The sequence below is a fragment of the Miniopterus natalensis genome, chromosome 5, assembly GCF_054644295.1.
Source record: "Miniopterus natalensis isolate mMinNat1 chromosome 5, mMinNat1.hap1, whole genome shotgun sequence".
In the NCBI taxonomy this organism is placed as follows: Eukaryota; Metazoa; Chordata; class Mammalia; order Chiroptera; family Miniopteridae; genus Miniopterus; species Miniopterus natalensis.
The window spans coordinates 32774515-32791941 of NC_142085.1; the positions used below are offsets into that span (position 1 = coordinate 32774515).

The 17427-nt window shown below is 47.1% G+C and overlaps 1 protein-coding gene across 1 annotated transcript in view; it reads right to left on the reverse strand.

Annotated features, from left to right (window-relative positions):
* Positions 1–15295, reverse strand: part of B3GAT2 (beta-1,3-glucuronyltransferase 2) — a 58641-nt gene extending 43346 nt beyond the window's left edge. The window contains exon 1 of the mRNA XM_087817471.1: positions 14647–15295. Within this exon, the coding sequence (XP_087673597.1) occupies positions 14647–15243 (597 nt within the window). The 5' untranslated portion in view covers positions 15244–15295. The remainder of the gene's footprint in view (positions 1–14646) is intronic.
* Between the last annotated feature and the right edge of the window lie 2132 nt (positions 15296–17427).

Here is a 17427-nt window from a genome sequence, read left to right on the forward strand (position 1 = left end):
TCCATCCTAAAATTCATATGGAATCTCAAGGAACCTGAAATAATCCAATCTTTAAAAAGAACAAAGTTAAAGGACCCACACTTTCTGATTTTAAAACTTACTGCAAAGCAACAGTAATCAAAACAGTGTGGTATTGGCATAAAGACAGACATACAGACCAATGAAATAGACTAGAAAGCCCAGAAACAAACACTCACATAGATGGTCAAATGATTTTCAACAAGGGTGCCAACACTATTCAATGGGAACAGGACAGTCTTTTCAACAAATGGTGCTGGGAAAAACTAGATATCCCTATTCAAAAGGTACTATAAAATACTATGTATAAAATTAACTTAAAATGGATCAATATTAATAAACTAAACATAAAAGCTAAAATTATGCTGTTAGAAGAAAACATAGGGGAAAACTTCATGACATTGAATTTGGCAACAGTTTCTTGGCTGTAACACCAAAAGCAAAAGTAACGAAAGAAAAAACAGATAAACGGAACTTCATCAATATTTAAAAGTTTAGGGCATCGAAGGACACTATCAACAGAATAAAAAGACAACCCTAAGAATGGGAGAACATATTTGCAAATCTCATATCTGATACAGAAATAGTATCTAGAATATATAAAGAACTCATACAACTCAACAAAAACAACAAAACAATCCAGTTCATAAGTGGGCAAAGAATGATACATACAGTAAGAGGTTAATACCCAAAATTTACAAAGAACTCATACAACTCAACACCAAAAAAACAAACAATCCACTTAGAAAACGGGTAGAGGACGTGAATAGTCACTTCTCCAAAGAGGACATACAGGTGGCCAATAGACATATGAAAAGATGTTCAATGTCACTAATCATCAGAGAGATGCAAATTAAAATCACAATGAGATATCACCTCACAACTGTGAGAATGGCCATTATCAATAAGTCAACAAACAAGTATTGGTGAGAATATGGAAAACAGGGAATCCTCATGCACTGTTGGTGGGACTGCAGATTGGTGCAGCCACTATGGAAAACAGTATAGAGGTTCCTCAAAAAGTTAAAAATGGAACTACTATATGACCCAGCAATTCCATTTCTGGGTATATACCTGAAGGAAACAAAAACAGGAATTCAATATATGCAACCCTATGTTCACTGCAGCGTTATTTAAAATAGCCCAAATGGAAGCAACCCAAGTGCCCATCAATAGATAAGTAGATAAAACAACTGTGGTATGTATGTATGTATGTATGCGTGTGTATATATTGAAATATTATGCAGCCATAAAAAAAGAATGACATCTTACCATTTGCAACAGCATGGATAGGCCTACAGAGTATTATGCTAAGTGAAATAAGTCAGTTAGAAAAAGACAAATACCATATAATTTCACTTATATGTAGAATCTAAAGAACAAAATAAATGAACAAACACAACAAGCTCACAGATATAGACTAATGGTTGCCAGAGGGAAGGGGGTTGGGGGAACTGGGTTTAAAAGGTGAGGGGATTAAGCAGCACAAATTGGTAGTTACAAAATAGTCATAGGGATGTAAAGTACAATCAATATAGTCAATAATATTGTAATAACTATGTATGGTGCCAGGGGGGTACTGGAAATATTGGGAGGAACACACTGTAAAGTATATGATTGTGTAACCACTATGCTGTACACTTGAAACTAATACAAAATAATATTGAATGTAAACTGTAATTGAAAAAGGAAATTAAAAAAACACACAATCAAAACCTTAAAACACTGGCAAAGGACATGAATAGACATTTCTCCAAAAAACCCCCCCAAAACACAAATGGTCAATAAGCACATGAAAAGATGGTTAACAAAGCTGTTTAATTAATCCCTGTTACACCATAGCTTCCTAATTCAGGTGTGCCTAAATTGGCAATTGCAGTCCATGTTATGGTACATTTTGCATTTAATAGTTACAGTGACTACCTTTTCATGAAATAATCAATTTATATACAGGAGAATAAATTGGCTTTGCAGCCTAGAAGTAGTGGAGTAAGAAAATAAAGGGAAACGAAACTTGATTAGAACAAATCTGATGTGGGAGATGACATATTTAATAAAACTCATTGCTCTTCACAGATAAGGAATCTCTAATACAGATGTGTCAAATAAAATCTTAATTATGCCATGGGAGAATGATACAATTACCTCATCTTTAGTGGAAAAGATAGGAAAACTACATAATTGTTTTACTGAAAAATTAAATAGCATTCTTTGTAAAAAGTTATGCCAAGCCCTAGCCAGTTTTGCTCAGTAGTTAGAGTGTTGGCCCACAGACTGAAGGGTCCCGGGTTCGATTCAGGCCAAGGGCATGCACCTCAGTTGACAGCAATTATCAAAAACAGAAAATAAGTATGTGGAGCAATTGAAACCCTTGTGGTCTGTTTGTGAGAATGTAAAATGGTGCAACCACTGTGGAAAACAGAGTGGCAGTTTCTCAAAATACATGAAACAGAATTACCAGATGATCCAGCAATTCCACTTCTGTATATATACACATAAAAAACCCTGAAAGCAGAAACTTGAACATGCATTTGCTGTGACCAATGGTCACAGCAGCATTCACAACAGCCAGAAGGAGGACATAACCCAAGTATCCATTGGTGGTTGAATGGATAAACAAAATATGGTCTATATATACAATGGGATAGTATTCAGCCTTAACAAGGAATGAAATTTTGACACATACGATAAAGTGGGTGAACCTTAAAGACATTACACTAAGTGAAATAAGCCAGACACAAAAGAACAAATATTGTATGATTCTACCTGTATGAGGTGCCTAGACTAGTTCAATTCATAGAGGCAGAAAAAGTAGATTATAAGGACCAGGCACAGGAGAGTAGGGCAAATAGGGAGTCACTGTTTAATGGATACAGAGCCTCCACTTAGGATAATGGGAAAATTCTGGAGAGGGAGAGAGGCAATGATCACACAACAAAGTGAACCTGCTCAATGCCCTGAACTGCACACCTAAAAGTGGTTAAAATGGTAAATTAAAAAATAACAGGAATACTCAATTTTTGTTTCTCTGCCTTTCACATGTAGGTAAAAGAGACATAACAAGAAACAGAGAATGGGCATTTACTTTTAAATGTCACTGAAGTTTCAAGAGCCAACCAAATGGGGTGAAGGCCTGGGGAGGGGGGGGGGGGAGGTCAATGGGGGACACCTGTAATACTTTCAACAATAAAGATAAATTAAAGAAGAAAAAAATGAACACCTATGTTTTAACCTACAGGACAATCAACTGATTTTCAGAGGAAATGCTGGGTGTCTGTAAAAACCCAAATCACTGCCCATAGAAACCACAGCAGTGTCAACCCAACTGCTTTTTTTAAATTTAATTTTATTATTTTTTAATAAATCTTTAGATTTCAGAGAGAGGAAGGGAGAGGGACAGAGAAACATCAATGATGAGAGAGTCATTGATCGGCTGCCTCCTGCATGCCCCCTGCTGGGGATCAAGCCCGAAACCCAGGCATGTGCCCTGACTGGCAACTGAACTGAGATCTCCTGGATCATAGGTCGATGCTCAACGGCTGAGCCACACCGGCCAGATGTCAACCCAACTTCTTGAAGTTTTTAATCCTTACAAAAAAAGGTAAAAATCACAAAACCTGTCTTTTCAGTATGCAGGTCAGGAATCAAAGGTAACAGGCAAATAGTTAAATATAATCATGAAAGGAAACTGAAAACAATGAATGGTTAGGGTGTGAGCTCCAAAGCCCAGCTCTGAAGTCCGTGTAACAGAGCTTCTCTGTGGACAAGGCTGAGCTCCCAATGGAGACTCCCCCAGAATGTCTCACGCACTTTCGCCAGATGTAGCTGAGGAACCTTTCAAAGTTACAAAAATATCCCCAAACTGTCATTTGACCTTTAAAACCAACACTGGCATTTTAATCGTGCAAGGCCGAGTTTATTTGGATGATAAACAACTCGTCCACACATGGACCATATTTAAATTCTCATTCCCACCGGCTGACAGAGCAGCACCTTGGGGCCCCTGAGAAGGTTAGCTGGGTGGCTGGGGACAGCCTGCCTGCCTGAGCCTCTCCACAGCTCCCGTGGCCACTGACCTACAGAGAAGCGGACCACCAGGCGGGCGTGGGAGCTGCCCCGCTTCCCCACCTCGCCTGCGCATCCCACAACCACCGCGCGCATTTGTGCCAGGCCCTGCGAGGAAGCTGAGTGCAGGGCTTTTCCTCATTTGTAAAATCGACACTGTAGTTTCCACTCAGAGACAGGAGAGTTAAACAGCAGTGTGCACCTCTAAATGCCTAGCATGGGGCCGAGCACAGGAAACAATCCAAAAACATCGGTCCCCTGAGGTCCTGATGCATGAGGGCTTTAGGCTCAGCAAAGCCTGGAGCCCACGCTTTCCAGTTCCTAACTTAGTGCTCCTTCGACCAAAACCGGTCTCAGACTGAGGGTGCTCCGTCACCGAGTGTGCACAAAGACTCCGTGTAAATTCCCAGACCCTCGGCATCCCACACACGCTTTCCTAAACCGGCCCCACGAAAGCGGGCGGGTCTGCCTTCCCTCCCTTCACAGAAGGGCAGCTTCTCACCCACCCTGAACCATGCAGAAAGTACTGTCCACCATGGCCAGACCTCTAGGGCACCAAAGGTAATTAGAAATATCACTGTCCTTATTAAGAAAGTTCATGCCTCTATTAAATGGGTAATAGATCCTTTTGGAGGACAGGAGGTTTCTAATTATCTGCTTTCAACAAAACTGAAGGAAGGGAAACTAATGTCATCAATAGATCATTAAAACAGTTTCTGCTCAGAGATGAACATATGATTTTTGGCTTAGAGCCCGAGTTGAAAAAATTGAACACCCATATAAGAAAATGCTTTCCGTCTTATTTACTTCTTTATGTAAACGAGGTTGATTTAATGGGAAAAGAATTTATGCTAAATCTTATTTATTTCTAGTAATAAGTAATATTCATCAATGAATACGGAGTATATACTAACAACAAAATGTCCATCCATGTCATTAAGAAATCAATTTCCAGTGAATGTAGCTTTTATGCTTAACAAGTAACCAACTTGGTAACATTTATGTTGTTTTGATTACTTGTTAACCGCTACTAATTGTAATGTTAACTCAGTCCTAAAGAGTTTTTAAGACAGAAGTCTAGTACCACAGGAATTTTTGAAAAATGTAAATTCTGCCTACATCCACACTTTGTTACTGAAGATATACATAATAGAAGGATCTGCAAATGACCTTGAACTCTGAAATATTACACTAGGATAAAATTCCAAGGGAGTTAGAGATAGAAAACAAGAACATAAAATTCCCAAATTATTGAAAAGTATGTTTATTAAATGAATAATAGTGGGTACAAAACTATTACGGTATTTATAATATTCACTGGCTATATTTAAGTTTCATTCACAAATGTCAATATTTATGATACACCAGGAGTCACATTCCTTTGCAACTATTTTAAATGGCTTTGCAAATTTAGACATCAATTTGAAAGTATGCTAGAGGTGTATAATTTTATTAAAATTTTTTTAGGAATTATGTGACCACCATCCTTGCCAGAGACTGACCCGGAGGGCACAGGTTGTATGTGTGAAGAAAGAACATTCACAGGCAAGGAGACAACCAGGGGATCCCATGGGCAAACATGCATACGTACACATCCCAGCTACACCTTCCCATTCTGGCAGGAAAGAAACTTTAAAATACTATTGTTTGAAAATTTAAGCAATGTTTGAAAAATGAGAAACAAGCTGAGGGTAGACTTCCCAGTAATTGCCCATCAGCTGAAGACCAGCTCAGTATCCCAGTCAAGGCTGGAGGGGGCTGGGCACAAGGTAAGGCCTTCAGACTGAATCTTCCCTGCCTCCTCCAAGAGGTGCTGTGTAGAGGAATACTCCTAACCTTCCCAGGCTCAGCAAATAAACACTAAACTATTGCTTCTAATTATGTGCTTTGAAAATAAATTCATTTCATTCCTACTATGTTGCCCTCTCCTTTACTGCATAACTATCTCTTTGATCCATTAATTCAGGCCAGAAATAATCTATCGTGTAATATGTCCCTACGTCAGCGCTAGGTCCTGGGACTACAACAATAACTAAAAGTCACACCCGGGACCTGCAGGGAGTTCAGTATCCTGCTCTGAGCTACATGTACACATCACTGATCGGCCTCACCCCCCTCAACCCACAGGGGAACACCCCTCTACCTCCTCTCAGCCTACAACATCTTTCAGATGCTTTCAGTCCTCTCAGTCTCACTTCCTCCCAGGCCTCTTTGCAGACAAGCCCTACTTAGCTCTTGTCCCTCTAATCACCGTAGTAACCCAATGGTGTCATTAAGACACCCAATCTATGCAGTTCCACTCGGGCACAGACTAATTTGGGAAAGTCAAGCCCCTCTACCTCCTCCTCCCACCGGGCCCGGGAAACACAGTCCGGATCTCAGGAACAGTATTTAGAGGCATCTACCCAACTGAGGCAGTGCAGCCGTCTGGTGTGTCCCCCAGTCGGGGAAGCCATCCACAGAGAAGACAAGGGAAGAGAGTTAACAGTTACGACTTGCCTGTCACTCAGTGCTTACAGCGATGACATGAGGCAGGCAGCCCTTGCCCAGGGCATGCAGCCACTAAGTGGTGAAGCTGCACTTGAACACGGGGCTGTTTACCTCCCGAGCTCCCGTCTGTGCTGCCCACCAGCCTCCAGCCTTTCACACGTGTGTCAGGGCCTAACACTCGACCGGCTCACAGCTACCGCGACACACCTCAATGGGCACTGACAAGGATGCCATAGATATTCATGGCCCTACTCTCTCTCCTCCCCAGCCATCCCTCCTTCTCCCTCTCTCTCCTTTTAGCAGGAAAGCTCTTAGAGACAGAGCAGGGGCCCCATTTATTTTTAAGTTACTACTTAAAGGGCTCAATATAATCCTACACACACAATAAAGGCTTCAACACCATGATCTGACAATCTGTGCCGAGCTCCTTTCTAGGAACAGCTTCCTTCTGCAGTACAATCCCTCAGCTTCTACGCGTCCTGTAATTCACTCATTCATTCCACAGATATTTAATAAGCATTGACCACACGGGAAGCACTGCTCTGGGCACTGGACACAGCAGTGAACAAACAAAACCCCACTACCCTTATGGAGTTTGTACCCTAGTGGGAGAAACAGCGAACTGGAACACATTCTATGTGATGTTAGATGCTGCAGCGAATCCATAACAGTCTATGCAACCGCTTCCTTAAGACTGCCAGGTGTACAAATACATATCTATAGTCTTTCTATTAATTTAGCAAGTTCTATTTTAAAGTTAAAGGTCAAAAATATGCCTAATGGGTGCTTGGAAAACTGGATGGAAAACAATGAAAGCATGCTCCTCACATGGCCATATACACACTTTTCAAATTCAGATGGACATGGGACAGGGACATGCCAGTATCCAGGGAGAAGGACCTGAGGGGCATGACTAAATAGCACCGCCGAAGACAGAGAAACGGTGGACTTCTTTACAGAACACGTTTGGGGAGGCTCCACCTCCTCCCCCAAAGATAACAAGGACACCTTCCAGTCCTCCGGACATTCACACACCCTCTTTCCTCAGGTTCATGAAGTTGGCTCCCTCCACCTGGAGCTCTGGATGCTGCTGGACCCAGATTTCTGGGAGCAGGTGCCTTGTATGGGCGGCAGGGTTGCCTGTGGCCTGGCCCACACTGATTATCACAAGGCAGCCAGGGCCTGGGGGGCCCAGGGCTTGCTGCTCTCCGGGGAGGAGAATCAGGGGGTCCAGGTGGGTGTGACGCCCAGCAGCAGTGCCAAGATGTCCATCTGGTCACAGTCAACATCCTCACTGGGAAGACAGACTTCTGCAATGGATCCGCTGCTGTGCAGGGCTGCATGGGTCCCTTCCCACCCCTGGACTGGTTTGTAGTCTCATCTTTGCCTGCCCTGGGCCTATCCCATGAGGCCCAGTGACTCTCCAACCTCCCTGAGGACACGAGGGCTCAGAGCTCAGAGAGACTCCATCCCTGGCAAGAGCTAGAGAGGTCTTGGACCTTTTAACCTGCAGGTCCAACTGTGCCCTTTCTCCCCTCCTCTTAAACATGGAATAAACCTCCTCTGGTCCACATGGGCCCAAATACTTATCCCCCAATGCCCTCCCTCACAAAACCAGCCTACAACCTCATTAGGTGCCCCTGCTTTACACTCCTAGGCACCTGCCTGTCTCTCAATGTGCTCTGATCTTAGCGCCCCAAATTAAGACCAGGTTCTCAATCTGGGAGGGCTGGGTGCTCTGTTCGCAGCTGTATTACCTGCTGCAGTAATTAGGCACAGTGCCCGGCTCACAGTGCTCAACTAGCCTATGTTAAGCGGAGGAGAAGGCATACTGGTTATATTCATTACATTCAAATATCTTCTGAATGTGATACTGTTTAAGCCCAGGCAGGTGTAAGGAATCTTGCCGAGCTGAGTGATACACTATTACTGCTAATATACAATTATCTTAGATAACTGAAATCCCAGTTAATGGGAATGTTCAACACTTAGCACACTCAGCTTTCATTAGAGAATGAAGATACAATTCATAATACCTGGTTGAAGGAACAAGAGGCTTAGATTCTGCACGTACCATATGTAATGCTTAAAGTTCTTTTTCCACTGGTAGAGGAGACTGATGGAGGAAGGGGGAGAACTACTCAGCTTTGGTTATTTAGGAAAAAGATCAAATAATCTGACTTGTGGTAGGGCACATGATCACCCCCTCAGCACAGCCATCTCCAAACTTCCTATCATGCAAAAGGACTCAACCAATGATTTTTATCCATTGTTTTTCATCCAGGGAAATTCCTAATCCCAGAAGAAATCAGACAAGAAAATTAACAAACCTACCAACAAGTTAGTAGCCAGCATAACCAGCTCACCGGCATGAGGCCTAACAGTTCCTACAGGCACATCTCTGTGCTCCACGGAGGAGCTGCCTCAGCCTCTGTTGGCGGAGCAACCTGCAGGTGTTGGCCCAACATCAGCTTCAGCTCAGACTGGTTTAGGTGCCCAGCTCCTCTCCTCTGTCCCCGTGGTAACGGGAAACAACTCAGTGTTCTTCCATTCAATTGTCTGCCCTGACAAGCTACATGCCCAGGAGATACAGCTGCTGATATACATGTATCAGCTGAGGAGAAAAAATAATCTCAATGTTTTATCTCCTGCAGAAATTAACAGTTTTTACTTGTTCATAGGAATACCTAATTCAAAAATATAAGACTACAGTTTATGTACTGACTTGGCAGTTTTCGCCTGACTTATAAAAACAATCCAAAAATCAAATGATCTATCAGTGAGATAGCGAGGGAGGAGATAACATTTTCTTAAGACCAAGTGATATCGGTGAAAAAAAGTCGTAAGAGAAAAATCAGAAGTTGATGCCGCCCAGAGGACAGAGCTGAGTGCAAGTACAACAGAGCATAGCAACAGCATCAAAAGACTCCTGCTGATCAAAAGCTTCACTTAGCTTGTGACGTGACACAGCTCCATCTGACTGTCGGGCCGGGTGCGATGAGCTGCAGGACAGTCCAGGGGCAGGGTCAGAACCAGGGCGCTGGGGTTCAAAGTCCTCTCTCTGAACAAAGTCCTAGCAGCATGACCTTTTCAAGTTACTTCCCGGTCCTTTGGCTCAAGTATAAAAAGGGTTACTGTATTAGATTCAGGCTGCACTTTTTAAAATCCCTGTACTCATCAAAGAACTGTGTTCATGACTAAATATGAGCATTAGGATGGTGGAAAACGTGGGAACAGCACTAGCACCTACCTCAGGGGCTGTTAGGATCAAATGCGTTAATGCATGTAAAATCCTAACGGTAAGTGCTCGACTGATGTCAACTGTATTTTGTTTGTATCCACGACAAAGGGTATTTTTAACATTTACTTAAGGTTGTGTACAAAAATTACCAGGTATGAACAAAGGATTATATTTTATTAGTGTGTTTCTGTGAATTGGAAATCTATTCTAAATCTACCTACTTACTTACCTACCTGTGGTTGGTCTAACAATTTGATTTGTGTTTGGGGGAGAGAATTTGAGAACCATGCAAAACTTAAATTTCATGCTTCTACAGCGCTGCAAATCAAATATACGATAATGTGTTGACTTACTCAGACTGAACAAATCTTCCATCAGAATCCAAAAGGTTTGAATAGACATATCTGAACATTACTGAATTCCGTACCCAAAAATAGCACTACTTGAACACCCCCTGGGATTGTTAATAAATAGGACCGTTCACTTTGGTTCTTCTATTTTGCTTTTGTAGCATGCCTTAAAAGCAATTACTATTCCATTACTGTTCACACAAGAGAAGAATTACCAGCTTGTAATTTAGAGGCAGGTGGAACAGACAGAAGAAAATGGAGTCACCCACATAGTTTCCAAGAAGCAGCAGACAACAGCCTAAATGTTTAAAAGACACACACTCACTGCATCAAACAATAATCCAGACATGTCTTCATGTCTATTCATGAGAAAGAACAGTCAGTGAAAAGTAGGTGGGCAAATGACAGAAAAAGACAATTGGAAGAGACAGGAGAGAATGTCTTTTAAACCTGAATTATTATTTCTGGTCCATTAAATTATCAAAATCCAAATGAAAACTGCTGGTCTCCAAAGAACTCTGTCAAAAACTAGCCAGAACTCAAGTTCTATCCACAGGGAGACTAAAAAAATCTATAGGTTTAACATCGATAGCCTAAGAAAATTGGCTGTAGTCTTATGAACATATTTTTACAAAATTCTCACATTTTATCAGACCTATGGCATGACTATCAATATGCTTTTAGGCAGAAAGAAATAAAACACACGGAACACATTTCAGGTAAAACAATCTTTTTATTCTACACCTAATGGAACTTTCTGGGTTTCTTCACTTTGAAAAGATAATTACCCTACACTAAGTAACTGAATCGAGGGTAAAAAGAAAGGTAGGTCTTTTGTCTCAGGAAACATACAGAATTTACTATTGGGGGTAAGGGGGCTAAAACTGTGAATTTAAATATTCTTTGGATTATAGCTCCAATAAGCTGCATGTAAAGGGGGGAGCTTATAAATGTTTCAGAAAAGGAGCAAGATGGAATTAAGCCTCAACTCCTCCACCTGCCTAGCACACAAATAGCTTAACAGCACCCAACAAAAAATCCAAAGGGCCTGTTTAGTTCACTGCCTGTCAGAACATCTTCTAGATGCAGTCTCATTAACTGAGTCCTTTCATGAGCTCCTGAAATGGCTCAGACTTGGCCTGTCTTCCAGTCTTACCTCATTAAATCTAAAGTTAAAATTTTTAAAGTTTTTGTTCTTGCTTGGAAAGTGCTATTTTTTAACCTTTCAATATAATGGATTTGCAAAGGTGAAAGCAACTTCACCTGAAAAGCATCAGCTTTAAACTCAGGGAAGCTTGGAAGGTTTTCCAGTAAAGAACAGCAATCTGATGAATAGCATTATTGAAAATATGACTGGATATAGAGTCCCATTTGTCTGTAGTTGTTGCTTTTATTACAGCAATTTAAATCCTTTGCAAATGAGCTTTCTGGAGAGCTAGATCGATACGGTGCACAGGCAGGCGGGTTACCTGTGATCCAGGATTCAAACCCCATCCATACCACGGGAAGAGCAGTAGTTGTTGAGATTCAGGAAACCTGAAAAAACAACAACAACAAAACACCCGACCACTGTTTTCTCCAATGGCCAGTCCAGTTTCTGTGGCTGCAACTCACACTGAGCTTCATTTGCAAATGGATTTGGCTGTTAACATAGGATTCATTCAATGGAAATATTTCTTTCCAGTCAGCGTAGCTCAGCTGTAGGCTGAAAATGAGTTAGCTGTATGAGAGAAGCAAACACCATGCCAGTTACCACGGAGAAATAATTGAACATGGATTGCCTGTTGCGCCTTTAATTTAATTTGGAGACCTTTCATCTTTTACTTTCCTTCATTTGCAGCCAATGCTTAGTGAGCTAATTTGTACCTGGTTCATTTTCTTCCTTCTATCTTATCTGCGTTTACATCAACCATGGGAATTAAAAGCACTATGAATAAAAGATGAAGCCTGACTTGGGACGTTCTTTCCTTAAGTACTGGGAATTACTTAAAAACTAATTTGTGTGTGCACACATACACAGGACTGAGATATAGACCTCGGACCTGAGAACCCCTGACCAGCACCTTCCCTTCCCCCAAGGAGCTTCGGTGTTTAGATGTTTTATCTGGTCCTACCTTTCCTCCAAGAGAGCCACGTCTACACTGTCATCCACATGGAATCAATCCTAGAAGTGGTTTAAGGTAGGCCATCCCATTAATGCACAAAACTAAGGCTGCATAAATTCCACTAATCTGACTTTTTTTTAGCGAGTTCAATACTGCTTGCCATTCGAGGAATAAAACGGAATGTATTGACATGTATGCATGGTGAACAGATGCCTACCCTGTCCAAACACCGTGTGGGAGGGAGAAGGGATGGTGGTGGGCAAAGACTCTAGTCTCGGAGGGACCTCTAGGAGCTATAGAATTTAAATTCTAAGTGTATCATCCATATTGTGTTTTTAAAAAATTGCTTCTGCTGTGTATTTTGTATACTTGGAACTTCTCCATAAAACAGAGCTGCACATGCTCTTAATTTTATTCTCATTATTTCAGCATTTCCAACTGTATACACAGTTTGTCTTGAAAGTTTTGCTGTTTTCCTTTATTGTTTCCTCTGGCCAATACTACTTTTTTCCCCTTACCCTCTCCTTTCTTACATCTTCTCTCTTCCTTTTCTTCCTATGGACCACTGGGGAAAAAAACACACCTACTGGGTTCTTCTCTTGCTGCTTAATACCCACCACCAACAAGCCATCCTTTCAGTTTGGGAAGCATCAAAGAAAGACTGTTCTGAATCGCCTCACTGCCTGTGGTGCCAGCTCTTGCCCTCACCGAACACCTCACACAACAGGCTAGCAGCTGGGAATAAATTGAAAAGCATTCCCCCTTCACGGCCCAGCCCCCTAAAAGAGTAATTAATAATGACGTGCATTACTTTACATACGCAAGACCACATTTTCACAGGTAAGGCAACTTCCGAGTTGTAGAACAGTGGGTTTAAGAGGATGGTGTCCTGACACATAAAGGTCTGCGCTTCAGAACGCAAACCACATCTTTGGGGAGACAGAGCACACAAGCAGAATCAAAATAAAAGCCCAACTTAAAAAAAATCAGATGATCTCTAATCTTGGTTACAATACAGTCTACACCACACATTTATTTCTTCTGAAGAAACACAGACAGAAAGCCCTACATCCTGGGAGAAGAAAAGACAGAGAGCAATTCCTGGTTCTTTTATTCATAAAGAAGGAAAAGATAAATAGAAATGAAGGTGGCAACCGCCCTTCAGAAATGGGGCTTTTAAAGCCACACAAGCAGAACAATTAAATGGAAAGTGTACAGAGTAGCTTTGTCCTGAGGTTAAGACCCCCAAACAGATGTGAGGATGAAAGTGTGGGAGGCATATGATACACACGGACTGTCCAGTTTACCTGGGGGAGAAGGGGTGCGATGGAGTCTTAGAGGCAAGAATGTCAAGAAAGTCGGGGGGGGGGGGGTCCCACGGGAGGTCAAAGTATCCTAGAATTTTTTTCAGCTCTATTTGTGTATGAAGAAGAAAACTGACAAAACCATGTAACTCAGTCTTATTTGCAGCACACACACACACACACAGAGGCTGCAAAATACCAGCCTCAAGAAACAACACCTGATCTAACCGGTGCAGGCTGGTTGTGCGCAGGTGTGGCCTTCCAGGGGGACAGGGGGCCATCTCAACAGCTGGGGCGGGGATCTCTCGGGACCTGGCTGCTAGCGAGCCGGATGCCATGGCCCTGGGAGAGAGTGGCCTGGCTAACTCAGGGAAGAGAGGCCTTGGAGACAGGTCGAGAAAGGGAGCCCGACAGTGCAGCGAAGGCTCTGGCTGCGAAAAGGCAGAACAGTCTCAAGTCCTATGCCAAAGGGTTTCCTTGAAAAAGAAGTAGCCTGCAGAACCGGAGAGGGCCTTCGTGGGGTGTACAGAGCAGCTTTGGGGCTCCAGGTGGGCGCCCTTAAGAGGCACTGTTTGCACTAATCAACGGACTGCCAGAAAAATGCCTCTGGGTTGATTTTTAGGTGACCCTCTCCACCTTCCTCTCCACGTGGTCCTAGGACATGAATCACACCTGTGTGCGCCGAAAGGCCTCGGAGCACACCAAGCCGCCTCCCACGCGCAGCCTCTCTCCCCGTGGGCCCTCTGCACCTGGGCTCCACCCTCAGGCCACCCAGGGCCTGGTCCTGACCCGACAATCATTCCCGCGCCCCACACCTGCGCTGATTTCTCGCGGCCCAATCTCGGGGTCAGGGAGACAGCAAAGCCCCTGTCCTGACTCCCACCCTTGAGCCACAGTGGTCCTCACCCCCAAACCCCCGAAACACGCCAGGGCTGGCGGAAGCTATTGGCTGCCCCCCGAGGAGCGCCCACCTGGAGTCCCAAAAGAGCGCACCGAGAAGTGAGAACTCCAAAGTGCAGCCGCAGCCCCGCAGCCCCCCCCCCGACCCCCAGCTGGGGCGGGCCCCCCACTACCTCCTGGAACAGCTCCAGACTGTAGGTGTTGTCGTCGTCGGCGAAGAAGAGCACGCCCGGCTGCGCGTGGCGGTGCTGGTGCCGCTGGCGCAGCCAGGCGAGGCCGGCGTTGCGCTGCTCGGTGGCGCGCGGCAGCCCGGGCCGCTTGTAGCGCCGCGGCGTGGGCACGTGCAGGTGCGTGCAGGGCAGGCCGGCCCGCGCCAGGAAGCGGCTCACCAGCTCGCTGCGCGCCGCCGCGTCCTCCACCAGGATCCAGTGCAGCTGCGCCACCTGGCGGAAGGTGTTGGCCAGGCGGGTCAGCTCTGCCTTCTGCACCGGGCGGCTGTAGGTGGGCGTGATGGCATAGATGGTGGGCAGGGGCGGCCCGGGCTGCGGCGGGAGCTGCGGCCGCGACTCGTTGCGCTGCTCGGAGCCGCGCCCGGGGCCGCCTCTGCGGAGCGGCGGTCGAGCGCCTCCGCGGCCCGAAGCGTAGGGAGAGAAGTAGGGGCGCGGGGTGAGCGGGGGCGCGGGCCTGCGGGTATCCACGTCGAGCATGATGATGACGATTAGGATCCAGGGCAGAAGGATGAAGAAGCGGCTGAACAGAATGGACTTCATGGTGCGCTCTCCCCTGGCCTCTCGGACGCCCCTCAGAGGGGCCGGCCGGGGGACCCCCGCGCGCAGTTTGGACGGCGGCAGCGCCCGCGCTCAGGCAGCCGCGGTCCGCGCGCTCTCCATGGGGTCGCGGGGCGCTGCGGGGTCCGGGAGCCGCGGCTTCAGCGCCCGGGCGTGGGAGGTCGGCGCCGGTGCCGAGGAGGCAGGGCTACGGGGCGTGCAGGCGGGCGAGCGGGTGCTGCCCGTCCTCCCGGCGAGTCGGCGGGGAGCGGACCGGGGCCGGCCGCGCGCCGCCAGCCCGGAGTTGCGCCGAGCGCCGGGAAGACGGTGATCCTCGCCGCGCTCCTTCCGAAGTGGGAGCCGGCCGCCGGCCCCCGGGCCGCCTCCCGCGCCCGTCCCGGGGCTGCGGGCTCCCCAGCGAGCTCCCCGGGGCACCTCCGAGGGCTGGGGGCAGGCGCTCAGGGCCTCCGCGCGTCACATCCCAGCCGGGGCGGCGCGGACCGCGAGCGGACGCGGAGACGCAGGAGCCCAGCGCCGCGCGCGCTGCAGCGGAGGCCCGCGCCCCCGGCCCTCGCGCTCCTCTCCCCAGAACCTCTCCGCGCTCCGGCAGCAAGATCCCAAACCGCGGAAAGAAATAAAAAGCGAGGGGGCGGGGGCGCTGCGGACTCCCGCGTCCTCCCAGGGCTCCTGTGGGAAGACAGCAGCGCTGCTACTGGCGGAGAGGGGCTGCGAGAGGGGCGCGGGGCGGGGGCCGCCCTCCGCCGGGTCTGGCGCCGACGCCCCGCCAGCCGGCTCCGCGGGCGGCTGCTCCACCGCCGGGGGAGGCGCGGGGGAGGGTCCCCGAGGGGCGCGACCTCGGGGAGCCAGGAGATGCGCCTTCGCTCACCTCCGCGCGCTCCTCGCTTTCCGAAATGCGGCCAGGTCTTCGGAGATTAGCCAGGAAAACCCACTCACGTGCAGAAAACTCGGGAGACCTCGCGTGGGGAGTGCGAGGAGGGGAGGCGGGAGGGGGCAGAGGCTTCCTTGCTGGCTCCCGGCTGCGGGGCTGGGGTGTGGGGAAAGCCGGCGACAAAAAGCGCTTTCACGGAAAGGCAGACATCAATGGAAGCCCTGGGAGACCGAGGGGCGGGGGGGGGGGGGCCGCATAGGTGTTTGGCACGTGAGACAGCCCCTAAGAAAGAATGCGTCCCCGCGGCGCTGCCTGAGCGCGGGGAGCGTGGGGGTGAATCCCGAAACTCCACCTGCGCGCGCCTCACTTGCGTTTCCGCGGTGATCTGGAGTCACAGCCCCTCACCGTGCGCTGCCGCGGGAATGACTCCAGTCCGACCCTCTCGGTCCTTTGGAGGAGGCCTGGGAAGTAGAATCACCTCCATTGTTTTAGATGGGGAAGCTGAGGCTCAGCGCTTAAAAGTGATTTTTCTGAGGTCAGTGGCAAGCAGCCAAGTGAAAACGGAGCGCGGATCCCCCGGGTCTAGCCAGCGGCGCCCCGGTGCGCAGAAGTCACGCCCCGCGGAGCTGGACCCGGGGCTGCCCTCCGCCCTGTAAACACCGTGCAATCAAAACCAGAGTGGGCGGTGATGTGCAGAACTGTGTCAGTGCCTGGAGGACGAGGAGTGCGCAACTGGTGCCGAATGGGGACGTGTCCTACCCAGCCGGCCTGCTAGCTGCGTCCCTGTCTGTGTAAGGACCAGGAAGAGGGAAGAGAGGCGGGCTTTGCAGTCACGTTCCAGGGAGGCGCCTGCAAAGCAGCAGACCCCCCCCCCCCATGATAATTTCTGAGCCCTTCTTCCCTCGGTTGTCTGTCTTCCTCTGTCTTGCTCACAAATAAATTCCCCTGGGTGCAGACCCTCCTACCCTTGCTGCTCCCGCCTATCATCAGGCCTTGCTGCATCTGTGACTTTCTCTAACTTTCCTCTGAGAGTGAAAAGTACAGATTTAACAGCCTCCCCCCAGCCTGCAAGGACAAGCCTTCTGTTGGGGCCTCCCTGTATCACCCACAGTTCCTACTTTAAACTTGGCAGATTAGTGCATCCTAAACACAAAACCAGGCATCCATTAGGCCCCTTCAGGTGTTCTGAGCTGGCCAAATAGGCCTGCGAGCCCCGGTGGGCCAAACATACGTTTACGGTCGTGAGAACACAAAACAGTTTATTCTTGTATTATTGTTTATTAATATTGAATTATTTT